A 13,459-nucleotide genomic window follows, 5' to 3' on the forward strand; every position below is an offset into this window, starting at 1 on the left:
TCTATAAAGTGGCAGCAATGGGGAAAAGAAGTTACTTGGAGCAGAAAGCATACAATGAGACAAACATTCAACAGATAACTTAAATGTAATTGACTCAAAAGGACAAGATCTCACCTGACCTGCTTCAGCATCTACGAACTTATGCATGAACTTTTTGATCGACATACTTCCAGCTGACTTCCTCTTGCCTGAACCAGTTACGCATTGCCCTGTGTTCCTTCCCAAACTAGGAGAATTCTGTCCACTTCCTGTTGCAATGGTACTGTCCTCCTTGGTTGCAGATTGGCCTTGTGTGAGGTAATTCCACTGTCCTGGAACAGGAAGGTTCTCCATCCGAAACTTTTTCAACACCTCTTCATGTACGTACCAACACCTCAGTCTGAAAGCCATTCTTTTCTCATATATTCCATTTTCTGAAATAAGTCGTTGTAGTTTTGCCTTGGACGGAATGGTCAAGTCCTCCTCCACCGTGGGAGTCTCGGGTCTGGAGGCATCAGAGCCTAGGGGACTCGTAGAATCAGGAGGGAGTGCCAGCATATCTGCAGAAGGTTTATGTTTGCACCACTCCTGAAATTCCTTGATTATGGCTTTTCTTCCATTCACATTGCCATGAAGAAGTGGAAGCAGGTTTATTAATACTGAAGAGGAGAACACACACATTTAGTATCGAGGGAGCATTTCATATTATACATGCACCCGAAAAAAACAATGAATCCCATCCTGTGACTTGCAAGACAGGACATGAAGGATCGCACGGTCTAAACATGCCAAGAATAAATGTTGCAACAATGCAAGTATATTTGAAGTATTCTCAGTGGGTAAAAGTCTGGATATTCTATGTAAAGCAAACACCTCAAAGTTGAGAGTTCAGCCCCAATAAATGTCAGCTTGGCTAAACAGGAGCATTTTTGCCAAAGTCAAAAGGTTGCAGATTCAGCTAAATTGAGCAGAAAATCGAGGCTGATATCTCAGTGCAGTAGAGGGAGTGGTGCATTTTTAGGGATGCTGCCTTTTGGATAAGTCATTAAGCCAAGACCTCATATGCCTGTTTAGCTACACTCAAAAGATCCTACTATTTGTAGAGCAGGCAAGTTTCTCCCACCATCCTGACCAATATTCATCCCTCAACACCTCCAAAAATAGATCAATTGGTCATTTATCTTAAAGCAGTCTGTGGGACCCTCATTTGTCTGCAAACAATTACACTTGAAAGAAATGAATTAGCTCTTTGGGATGCCTGGAGGATATCAAAGTTGCTCTATAAATTCAAGTTCTTTCTTTCAATAAACAGGTCACCCTCCGCAGTTCTGAAGGGGTTGTCTCATGCCAAGGAAGGCTCAACAGGCACAAATAGCCTTTGTACCTTGCCCAAGAGGCCATTCTTCATTGGGAAGGTGTCAGCAATAGAGGCCATTGTAACTAACTCTTAATCTGAAGTCTACATGCGCAGTTACCAACAGGGTTCAGTTTTTTTCCCCGTTGCCAAAATACATGTCAGGGAAGGAATCCCGACTGCTTTACTCCTTCGTAAGCTCAGGGACGAGGTTAGTTTGAGCACCCCTCAGCTGAGATTAGTTAAAATCAGCACATACAGGGGAAAGGTGGAAATTGAGATATTAAAACTACGATCTTTTTCATCTAAAAGGCCTTGTACCCACTCTAGCTGACATTAACGCACCAAGCCAAAGGGAACTTTCCCAATAACTATCTTGCCTAGGACACTCATTTTGTGTCAGCTCTGTGGTCTGCAGTTACGTAATTCAAATGATACCAACCAACCTAGTTTTCCTAATTAAATTTGTTAGCCTTCATGTCGTCACTATGGCTTTTGTGATTTCCTTCCTTTAAAAAGGAACACTGTAGAAACATAACATTTTAACATGCAGGTACAGCAAGAATTAAGAAAGCAAATGGTATGTTGGTCTTTATTACAAGAGGATTTGAATCTAAGAATAAAGATGTCTTACTGCAGTTATAGAAGGCCCTGGTGAGACTGTACCTGGAGTATTGGTACAGTTTTGGTTGCCTTACCCAAGGAAGGATACACTTGCCATAGAGGGAGTGCAACACAGGTTTCACCAGACTGATTCCTGGGATAGGGGGAGGATTGTCCTATGAGGAGAAATTGAGTAGACTAGGCCTATATTCTCTCATTGAAACATACAAAATTATTAAAGGGCTTGACAGGGAGGATGTGTCCTCTGGCTGGGGAGGCTAGAACCAGGGGTCACAATCTCAAAAGAAGGAGTCAGCCATTTAGGACTGAGATGAGGAGAAACTTCTTCACTCAGGGCGTGGTGAATCTTTGGAATTGTCTACCTGAGGGGGCTATGGAGGTTCAGTATTCAAGACAGAGATTGATAGATTTTTGAATATTCAGAGAATTAAGGGATATGGGGACAGTGCAGGAAAGTGGAGTTGCGGTAGAAGATCAGCAGGCTAGAGGGACCGAATGGCCTATTCCTGTTCCTAATTTTTTATCTTCTTGTGTTTAGCCTATATTCATTTTTTTTAATTGAAGGTTAAAACAGACTCCTTTTGATGTACAAGGTACATTAATCACAATACATGTCAACTAGCCAAGTCAAACATCTACTAATTTGGAATTTAGTTGCAAACTTGGAATCTTGTATTTATAATCAGGCCATAGGCTCTCGAGCACTGCTGTACAAAAATGTTAGATCTGCTCATTCGTGGTCCTGGATACATTGGCACTCATTTTATATGTACATGGCCTCCAATATCCAAATATCAAAATACAAAAACTACAGTCCATGGAGCATCTGGAAAAGCTACCATGATCTGCCCTTGGAAAAGGCAATTCTTGCTTAAGGTACTGTACATTTCAGAAATAATCTTCAGTAAAAACAAACAGGAATTTTCTCCCATAGATTGTAGCATGCACTCCAATTAATCTTACATTAGCATCTTGTGCAAGAAAATATTGTAATAAGTTAGGAATCAAAGTTTAAGAATTGTCTCAGTTTTTCCTGAGAATATTGAATATTCTCTGCACCCTCCAAATTCTAGATGGACTTAAAACACTCTAGAAAGTTATCTTACTTTGTTCCTCTTTTAATTTGCCACTGTGCATTTCCTGTAGCTGCTCATCTTCCAAATGCTTTTCAAACAGATGGACTGAAAACTGCTGAAGTATCTTCATGGCCGAGCTGTGCAACGCATCACTGCTGTTCTCCCAGAAACATCCAATCAGGGTGGGCAGCAGCACCTGGAATTTCTTTGCTTTCATCAGCTCATCCCATTCTTTTGCCTTCATCCTTTGACGGATTTTCTGTTTTTCAGGATTTTCACCCTCCTGAACAAAGCAATAATTGAACTCAAACGGTGTAGTTATTCTAAGAGTCAGTATTTAAATGAACCGGATCATCGAAACACCAATATATCTGCTTGTACAAGTTACTTTCCCTGGTCTCAGCCAGGGCAGGAGAGATACCAGGCTGAAACTTACCTCGCAGTACTCCAAATCTCCATCTGAAAACTGATTTTTTTTTTTTTTTTTTAAATGGAGGGCCCCCACAGGCAACACACCAGTACCTTCATTCAAATGGCTAATTTATATATGGCAAAGATTGGGAGGCTATTTGACCACAAAGGCATCACAGCCATGCCCAATGGTGTCCTCATCCAGCAGCCACCACGCTTCCGTGTTATCCATTGGCTGCAATGAAGCTCACCCTTCCCTAACCCAGGTGCACTGGTCCAACTTACATCACTAAATCCAGCTGCTGATCCAACTTATATCAGTGAACTCAGCACAGACTTTCTGATCTGTGTGGCTTAGTACCACATCATAAATAGTTCTATTGTTCTCGAGCTATCTGGTAGCCAAGGTTTTTTAATGATAGCTTGGTGATTAACCATAAGTCCCATTGCCTCAACTACAAACCCATACCTCATCAGTTGCACCTTCTCCTTCAGACAGATAGCCATGAGGGACGAAAAATCCATCATCGTCATCTTCATCATCTGCCTCATCATCATCATCCTAAACAGGAAGGAGTAAAAATTAAAAATGCGACAAAGCAGTACATAAATACAAGTCTTTCTTTCTTTTACATTTATAGATTTGCACTGTAATTGGTTTATTCTCGTGCCCTCGATCAGGAATAATATTTCTATACATTATCCTTTTCCCTATAGAATGCAACACTTAATGAAAAGTCACATCCATGGCATGTGTTATGCAATGCTGTACACAATCATGCTAAGTTGCACATTCCATCAAATGTCCCCATTGTCGGCAACAGAAAATGGCGAAAATGCACAATTCAGTAAGCAGCTGAAATAAAGATGGGATAAGATCCTTTTGGGTGAGACTGAGCTCGGTTTCAGTTTCCAGCAGTTAAAGTTTAACAACTTTTGTAGCCTATTCTTAAGAATACAAATGTTGATTTTAAAGGAATCAATTGAATATTTGACATTAGTTTTCTATGTGGAACATGCAAGTGTCAGGTATAAAGACACTAAATGGTATCCGGATGTGAAATACTATTATTTCATGGATCAACACTTTAAAAAAAAAAAGATCTCTCCAGTTAGTTTACTGCAATGTTCCCCTGCTGGACCTCTGCCTCCAACTTCCAGAACTATTCTTTGTTCCAGTTAATTGCAGTAAGGTTTTCACTGATATTCAGAGCTTCCCATTCTCCTCAGTGCAAGTGAAATTGCTTTATAACTTAATGGAAAGATGTTTATCAGTGATGATGTATTCTACAAATTTGATTCTTGTACATTTAGTAGTCTGTAGAGATTCCATCTACCCTGATATAACACAGAAACTTGGGAGCACTGTTATTCCTAACATTTTGCGTACGGAAAAGGGAGAGAAAGAAATAGAATTTATACAGCATCTTCCATGTCATAAGGACATCCCAAAACATTTCACAGCCAAATAATTGCTTTTTAAAGACTTGTTTTATAAAGACTAGTCCTTCCAATCAATCATATTACAGGCGGATGAGCACAGAACACATTGCTGCATGCCACCCCTACTTCATCTAGAAATGTGGGGCCCAAGTTTCCACACGATAAAAAACGGGCGCCCCTCCGAGCTGGGCGCCCGTTTTGCGCGCCTAAAAAAAAACCCTCGCTATTCTGGAGAGCCCTGCAGCTCCTTGTCTGTTTGGCGCAGCGCCCAGGGGGGCAGAGCCTACACTCGCGCCGATTTTGTAAGTGGGAGGGGCGAGTACCATTTAAATTAGTTTTTTTCCTGCCGGCAACGCTGCGCGTGCGTGTTGGAGCGTTCGCGCAGTGTGAAGGAAACATTGGCACTCGGCCATTTTTGTAGTTCTTTGTAGCTGTTTAGTTTTTGAACATTTTTTAATAAAAGCACATTGCCATCAGCACATCAGCACTGAGAAGGCTGTAGGAAGCCTCAGAAAGTTGAGGCGGCCGTTTCCCGACGACCTCCCCCTTTTGCCGTCGGGAAATGGCTCCTCAATTTCTGAGGCTTTCTGCAGCCTTCTGTCTCCTTCCCTCCCGCCGTCTGGAACGGCTTCCTCCCCCCCCCCCGCTGCGTTCTGTCGGTCGGGCCCGCACTCGTCCCCTCCCTCCGCTCGGAACGGCTTCCTCCCCCGCTGTGTTCGGTCGGTCGGCTGGGTCCCTCCCGCCCGCCGTCTGGAACGGCTCCCCCCCCCCCCCACCACCCCCCGCGTTCGGTCGGTTCCCTCCCTCACGCCCGCCTTCTGGAACGGCTTCCTTTCCCCCCCCGCGTTCGGTCGGTTCCCTCCCTCCCTCCTTCGGGAACGGCTGCCTCGTTTTGAGAGGCTTGTTGCAGCATTCTTCCTGGCTGAAGCACTTTCACACAGGTAGGAAGATAGTTTATTTAATCTTTTCTTTGCTTATAAATTTTTATTCAGGTTGGATTTATTTGTATAATATTTGTATATGTATAAATAAGGATTTATTGTAGAATTTAATGACTTCCCTCTCCCCCCACCTCGTTCTGGACGCCTAATTTGTAACCTGCGCCTGATTTTTTAATGTGTAGAACAGGTTTTTTCAGTTCTACAAAAATCTTCACTTGCTCCATTCTAAGTTAGTTTGGAGTACGTTTTCACTGTGGAAACTTTCAACTCAGTGGCAGGACACGCCCCCTTTTGAATAAAAAATTCTGTTCCAAAGTGGAACTGTTCTACCTGACTAGAACTGCAGAAAAAAAAGTGGAGAATTGCGATTTCTAAGATAGTCCGTTCTCCACCAGTTGCTCCTAAAATTCAGGCGCAAATCATGTGGAAACTTGGGCCCGTGGAGTTAGCAAAGAAAGGGATGGGATGTAAAATAGGGCATAGCATTTTTTTTTCTTGGAGACTCGCCAAATGAACTGCAGTCGTCTCTCTGGCCACAAGTTTCCACATGATTTGCTCCTGATTTTTAGGAGCAACTGGTGCAGAATGGAGTATCTTAGAAATCGGGATTCTCCACATTTAAGTTTTCTGCAGTTCTAGTCAGGTAGAACAGTTTCACTTTTGAACAGAATTTTTTTTTCCCCAAAAGGGGGCGTGTCCGGCCACTGACACCTGATTTGAAAGTTTCCACAGTGAAAACATACTCCAAACTAACTTAGAATGGAGCAAGTGAAGATTTTTGTAGGCTTGAAAAAACCTTGTCTACACATTAAAAAAATCAGGCGCAGGTTACAAATTAGGCGTCCGGAATGAGGTTGGAGGGTGGGGGGGAAGTCATTACATTCTACAATAAATCATTATACTTATACAAATAAATCCAACCTGAATAAAAATTTATAAGCAAAGAAAAGATTAAATAAACCATGTTCCTACCTGTGTGAAAGTGTTTCAGGCAGGCCTTTCAGGCAACGGTTTCCTGACGGCAGGGGGGGAAGCAGTGAAAAGGCTGCAGGAAGCCTCAGAAGTTGAGGCAGCCGTTCCCGACAGCAGGGGGGGGGGGGGGGTGGGGGAGGCAGTGAGAAGGCTGCAGGAAGCCTCAGAAGTTGAGGCAGCCGCCCCCGGCGGGCCCGACCGACGGCAGGGGGAGAAAGCTGCAAGAAGCCTCAGTGCTGATCATGGAAGGGCAATGTGGTTTTATTAAAAAATGTTAAAAATTGAACAGCTACAAAGAATTTGAATAGTCTCAAACAAGTGCATGTGTCCCGTTTATCACAGTCTATCTTTAACTACAGAATGCACTCCCTCACCCTCTCACACAGAAATATCAAGAAAATTAAAATACAAGCCATTGCAAGGGTTCAATAAACAAATTTTCACTTTTTCTGCAGCACTTTTTAAAATGGCCGAGTGCCAATGTTTCCTTCACACTGCGCGTGCGCGAACGCTCCAACGCACACGCGCAGGATTGCCGGCACGAAAAAAACTCATTTAAATGGTACCCGCCCCCTCCTACTTACAAAATCGGCACGAGTGGTAGGCTCCGCCCCCTGGGCGCCGCGCCAAGCAGACATCGAGCTGCAAAGCGCTCGAGAATAGCGCGTTTCTTTTCAGGCGCCGTTTTCGGCGCGAAAAACGGGCGCCCAGTTCGGAGGGGTGTGTGGAAACTTGGGGCCTCTGATCTTGCACATTTCTGTACAATACTAATAACAACTGGAAAAACCAGAGTGCAATTTAAAGTGCGTGATCACGGTAACATTTTCATCACATACCACAGCATCTATAAAATTGGTTTTGTTAGACATTCCCTAAACAGTGAAATGTTTCATTTTAAATGAGAATAAAAAAATCTGCACTAACTCCTTCACTATGGGAGAGAGATTCGCCAGGTTCTTCTTCCTCCCACTCGTCATCACTATCCACTTCATAATCCAACAAATTCTGTAGGAACAAATTAAAATTTAAACATCAAGTTAGTAAAAAAGGAGGGTGGAAAAAAAAAATCAGCTTCAATTTTGGAATTACTAGCAAATATTCACACAATTAGATCAATCAGCTCATTGCACTCTTTGGGCCCAAGTTTCAAGCCGCGCCTAGAACGGTGCAGTCCCGACCTTGACGCCCGTTTCTCGCGCCACAAAGTGCACCTAAAAAAAACCTCCGTATTCTCCACTTCCCTGCAGGTCCTCTGGCCCTCGGCGCAGCGCAGTAGGAGCTGTTGGGGGCGGAGCCAGGTCCCTGCGCTGAAAACAGTGCCGGGACCTCTGCACATGCGCGCTACAGTGGGTGCGCATGTGCAGTAGCTCCAGGCGCCCAAAACTGTGTGGGAGGGGCCGAAGCACGCAGCCTCTGGCCCTGGCCGAATGGCCTCACTGGGGCTGCGTGCATAAGGCTCCTCCCACGGCCAGCTCCTGCTTCCTCCCGACCCGACTTCCGCTTCCCGTCTCCGGACCGGGCCCGACACCGACCCGACTCCTGCTCTCTCCCTCCCCCCCCCCGGACTGGATCCGACCTGACCTCCCTCTCCCTCCCCCCGACCCGAACCGACCTCCCTCCCACCCACCATCCCCCGACCCAACGCCACCTACCTGTAAATCTGGTGCTGGGGACGGGCCCTGCCCCCCCACGCCTCTTCTCCCCCCCCACGCCTCTTCTCCCCCATCCCTCCCCCTACTCCCCTCCTCTCGCTGTCAGAAACAGACACTGATAGACAGTGAATGAGAGACACACACAGACAGACAGAGACACTGACAGAGACACACTGGGGGGGGGGGGGGGGGGGGAAGGGGCATCCCAGCACGCTGTTGGAGGGCTCCCGGTGCTGCAGTCGGTAAGTAGAAATTTTTTTATTTATTGATTTTTAAAAAATTTTTATTAATTTTTTGATTGATTTATTGATGTATTTATCATTTATTATTGATGATGGCTCTTTATTTGTAAAACTGAAGTGTTTAATGTTTGTAAACTTCCCTTTAACCCCCACCCACCATTCCCTACGCCTGATTTGTAACCTACGCCTGATTTTCTAAAGTGTAGACAAGGTTTTTTCCAGCGTACAAAAATCTTCACTTACTCCATTCTAAGTTAGTTTGGAGTAAGTTTTCACTGCCGAAACTTTGAAAACAGGCGTGAGTGGCCGGACACGCCCCCTTTTGAAAAAAAAATTCTGTTCCAAAGTGAAACTGTTCCAACTGACTAGAACTGGAGCAAACTAAATGACGAGAATTCCGATTTCTAAGATACTCCGTTCTACACCAGTTGCTCCTAAAAATCAGGAGCAAATCATGTGGAAACTTGGGGCCCTTATTACAATCATAAAATACCATGTCAAGGAGCAAAAACATTGTTTTCACTGCATTTAGTGTTAAGCAGAGGTAGAACAGTATAACCTACCAGGATATTAGCACATTACATTTGTACTAAAAGGTTGCAAGGACAGGCCTTATAAAATATTACATTATTTCTTCATATAACACCACAAATTCTCCAGTAATATTGCCATTAAACTAAAGGGGAAGAACTTGTTGCTCAGAGTACTGCCCCATTCCATATTAGCAAACTACTCAACCATCTCATTTAGTCTGCTTTCATAGAAAGATCCATTTTATTAATAGCATGCATATACGCAACGCCAGTCTCCTCCTTTGCTAGGACACTTAAGGGATGCATTCCAGGAAGCAACGAATGATGGCATACTTATCCGAGCCCAGGAACCATGCTACGGGTTCGGAAATCTGCAACCAAGTGCTGCATTTACTCCGAGCCTTTCCTCCTATTTTTAAATTATCCACCTTTTAGATCCCCAAGCACACCCGGGCAAGACATTTTGATATCATAGCTCTTAAATCTATCACAAGGAGATGCACAGACACGGTCTAGTTCGGCATGCCCACATATTTTGGTTCAAAAGGATAAAAAGCTGCCTCCCTTATTCACCCTATAGAACAGCATGACAAGATATTTATGACAAACTGAGACAATTTGCCAGGAAATGTTGCTTTAAACTCTCATCTGTGAGGTAGTTAAGACTGGAACCAATCATGTGCCCAGAGGAGACTTCAATTGCCATTGCTGCAACCTTTAGTCTATTCCCAGGATAATTATCCTAAATACTCCATTTCCAACAGGACCTGGCATACACATTATCTCAGAAGAAATTCCTGATTTCTCTTAGTCAGTTCCTCTTCCCCCCCAATAACCCCTGCACTAACTTCCTTACCTCATCTTTAGCTAAAGGATTCCGAGGGTTCACCTTCATACTCTTCTTTTGCCAGGTTCCCCAGTAGGCAGGGCGATGATTTTCACGAAACTGTAACAGCTTCATCCTGCAAAACTTTTTCCGATCAACGGTTCCATTACTTGAATTAGTCTCTATCAGAATCACATCATTGCTAGAAACAAATACACAGGAGTAACATTAGCATTAATTCAGAAGTGAACGTAGATCATCTGCAATGAGACTGGGCGGTTCACTGCTTATACAGTTAGTCACTGCGGTCATTGTGCATGCACAACTGTAACAGCGACCGTCTAACCTCACCTTACTGTCAAAACAGAACAAATAGCACTAGGAAGGACCTGTAACAAACTAATTTCTACATGTATGGCGAAAACATGTGTGCCTCCCACAGTTAACATTAAGTTGAATATCCGCCAGCATCCCATCAATTAAGTTATCCCAATCAGGGAACAGGTTTTGGGCAACTTTGGCAAAGATCTCAAGAGAAACAAAATTGAAGTCTAGAGCGTATTTTAGGGCAAGACACCCATCGAGCTCTTTGAAGGTGACCGGTATGTTGGATGGAAGAAATACAGTGCATGTACATGAACTTTCAGAAAGTCTCTGCCAAGGTGCCTCAAAGGAGACTACTGGAGAAGATTAAAAGGTATGGAATTAGGGGAAAGGTAGCAATTGGATTCAAAACTGGTTAGAAAAAAGGAAATAGAGAGCTCTGTTGGCGTACAGGGCTAGCAGAAGTGATGTCCAAATTTGGAGACATTAAAATAGGAGGCATAGTAAATAATTAGGAGTACCAAAGGAAGCTGCAAAAGAGATATTGAGAAGTTGATGAAATGACAAAAGTGGCAGAATTCAATATCAGCAAGTGTTGAGGAGTAAACAAACTGGGGTTTAAAAATGGTAATGATATTCAATGGGGTAGAGAGAGAGAGAGAGAAACTATATCCTCTGATAGGGTAATTCAGAACAAGGAGGGCATAACCTTAAAATGAGAGCTAGACCATTTAGGAGTGAAATCAGGAAGCATTTTTCCCCGCACCGTGGCAGAGAATCGAACTCGTTCCCCAAATGTTTGTGGATGCTGGGTCAATTAAAATTTTCAAGACCGAGATCGCTATGGAGCAATGGAGTTGAGGTAAAGATCATGATCCAACTGAATGGTGGAACAGACTTAAGGGTCTAAATGGCCTACTCCTGTTCCTATGTGGTACATAGAATTATAGAATGGTTACAGCATAGGAGGGCATTTGGCCCATCGAGCCTAGCTGGCGCTCTGCAAGAGCAAGAACACTTCAAGCTCGTCCTACTCACCTGTCCTGTCCCCGTAGCCCTGCAAATTATTTTACTTCAGGTACTTATTCAATTCCCTTGAAAGTCACGATTGAATCTGCATCCACCACCTTCTCAGGCAATGCATTCCAGATCTTAACCACTCGATGCATAAAAAAAAATGTTTTTCCTCATGTCGTCTTCTGCCAATCACCTTAAATCTGTGGCCTCTGGTTCTCGATCCTACTGCCAATGGGAACAGTTTCTCTGTCGAGAACCCTCATGATTTTGGACCACCTCGATCCAATCTCCTCTTAATCTTCTCTGCTCCAAGGAAAACAACCCTAGCTTCTCCAGTCTATCCATGTAACTGAAGTTCCTCATCCTTGGAACCATTTTTGTACATCTTTTCTGCATCCTCTCCAAGGTCTTCACATCCTTCCTAAAGTGCGGTGCCCAGAATTGGACATAATAGTCCAGTTAAGTCCGGCTAGTGTTTTATAAAGGTTCATCAGAACTTGCTAACTTTTGTTTCCTATGCTTCTATTTACGAAGCCCAGAATCCTGCATGCTTTTTTAACCGCAATCTCAACTTGCCCTGCCGCCTTCCAACGATTAGTGCATGTATACCCCCAGGTCTCTCTGTTCATGCACTCCCTAATTTATATTGACTCTCATCATTCTTCCAAATAAAATGTATTACTTTGCTCTTTTCTGCATTAAATTTCATCTGCCACGTGTCTGCCTATTCCACCAGCCTGTCTATGTCCTCTTGAAGTCTATCACTATCCTCCTCTATACACCACCGTATACCTTCTTCCAGTCCGAAAAACAACTCAGTTTCCTGTCAATGAGCCAATTTCGTATGTATGCTGTCAACTGTCCTTTTTATTCCATGAGCTTCAACTTTGCTGCCAAGCCTATTACGGGGCACTTTAACAAATGCCTTTTAGAAGTCCATGTACACATCATCAACCGCACTGCCCTCATCAACCCTCTGTTACCTCATCAAAAAACTCAATCAAGTTAGTTAAACATGATTTGCCTTTACATTTTGGCAAAAAAAATTATACTTTGAATGGGGGAAAAGTTGGATGATCAGAAAGAAGAGGGATTTGAGTGTTCAGGTTCAGAAGACATTAAAAACTGTACGTCAGGTGTCCAAGGTCATTAGCAAAAAAGGGGTGGTGGGGGGGGGGGGAGAAAGGAAGGAAGGCAGTGGAGGAAGGCAAGATGTTACAATATTAATTCATGTGTCTCCATCTGGATATTGTCACCAGCCTCCTCTCCACCAATTCATAAGGAAAATAGAAATTTTGAAAAATATCATACTTTATCTTTACCTGCATGAACTGCCTTCTGTGATGCTTATTCTGGGACTTGTAGGGCCCGATGTCCTGGGCTTCTGGTTGTGCAATTCTTTAAAGTAATTTGAGTTAAAACTCTGACGTTCCAGCAACTCATCTAACTGCTCAAGAACTTCTTGATCCAAGCATATCCGGCTTGTTGGAGCAAGGACCATGTGTTCTTTGATTTCAAAAGGAGCAAATTTCCCACAGGATCCAGCTAGAGTCTGAGGAACAGATGGACTTTGGTTAGAGATGCAGCAGTATGCATTGTACATATACATTGGCTGTGTGCTGCTGAGTATTTCAATTATGGTGCACTTTCACAAAAATGTATTAAGGGAAATGTGACTGCTTGCCAAATGTGGCAAAAAAAATGTTTTAAGCAAAATTATGGTTGAAGACTAAATCAATGGAAAGGGAGAGAAGCAAAAGGTCCAAGCAAAAAGGGGAGCAAGAAATGGGCTCAGATCTGGAATGGTGTCAAAATAAGCTCAGATAGACACAAAGGGAATTCTGGGCTACACAGGTAGGGCGGAGTTTAGGCAAGATGCATTGCAGTCGGGCAGGGAGGAAAGAATATGAAAAAAAGTCCAAAGTGTGGACCAGGAGGCTGTGGGTCGATGAAGTCCACTTAACCACAACATTTCGTGAAATTGGAGCAGCCTTCAACCAAGAGTCAATATCAGAAGTGAGGAAGTAGACTCAGAAGCTGCTGTTGTTAAACCAAGATCCTGTGG

At 43.5% G+C, this 13,459-nt stretch overlaps 1 protein-coding gene across 1 annotated transcript in view; it reads right to left on the minus strand.

Moving 5' to 3' along the window:
* Nucleotides 1-13,459, minus strand: part of chaf1a (chromatin assembly factor 1, subunit A (p150)) — a 56,527-nt gene that overhangs the window by 12,941 nt on the left and 30,127 nt on the right. The window contains exons 8-13 of the mRNA XM_070859921.1: nt 12,717-12,946; nt 10,084-10,255; nt 7,725-7,805; nt 3,914-4,006; nt 3,064-3,316; nt 115-638 (exon numbers count right to left, since the gene is read on the minus strand). Of these exons, the coding sequence (XP_070716022.1) occupies nt 115-638; nt 3,064-3,316; nt 3,914-4,006; nt 7,725-7,805; nt 10,084-10,255; nt 12,717-12,946 (1,353 nt within the window). The remainder of the gene's footprint in view (nt 1-114; nt 639-3,063; nt 3,317-3,913; nt 4,007-7,724; nt 7,806-10,083; nt 10,256-12,716; nt 12,947-13,459) is intronic.

This window comes from Pristiophorus japonicus, chromosome 18 (genome assembly GCF_044704955.1).
Source record: "Pristiophorus japonicus isolate sPriJap1 chromosome 18, sPriJap1.hap1, whole genome shotgun sequence".
NCBI classification, from domain to species: domain Eukaryota; kingdom Metazoa; phylum Chordata; class Chondrichthyes; family Pristiophoridae; genus Pristiophorus; species Pristiophorus japonicus.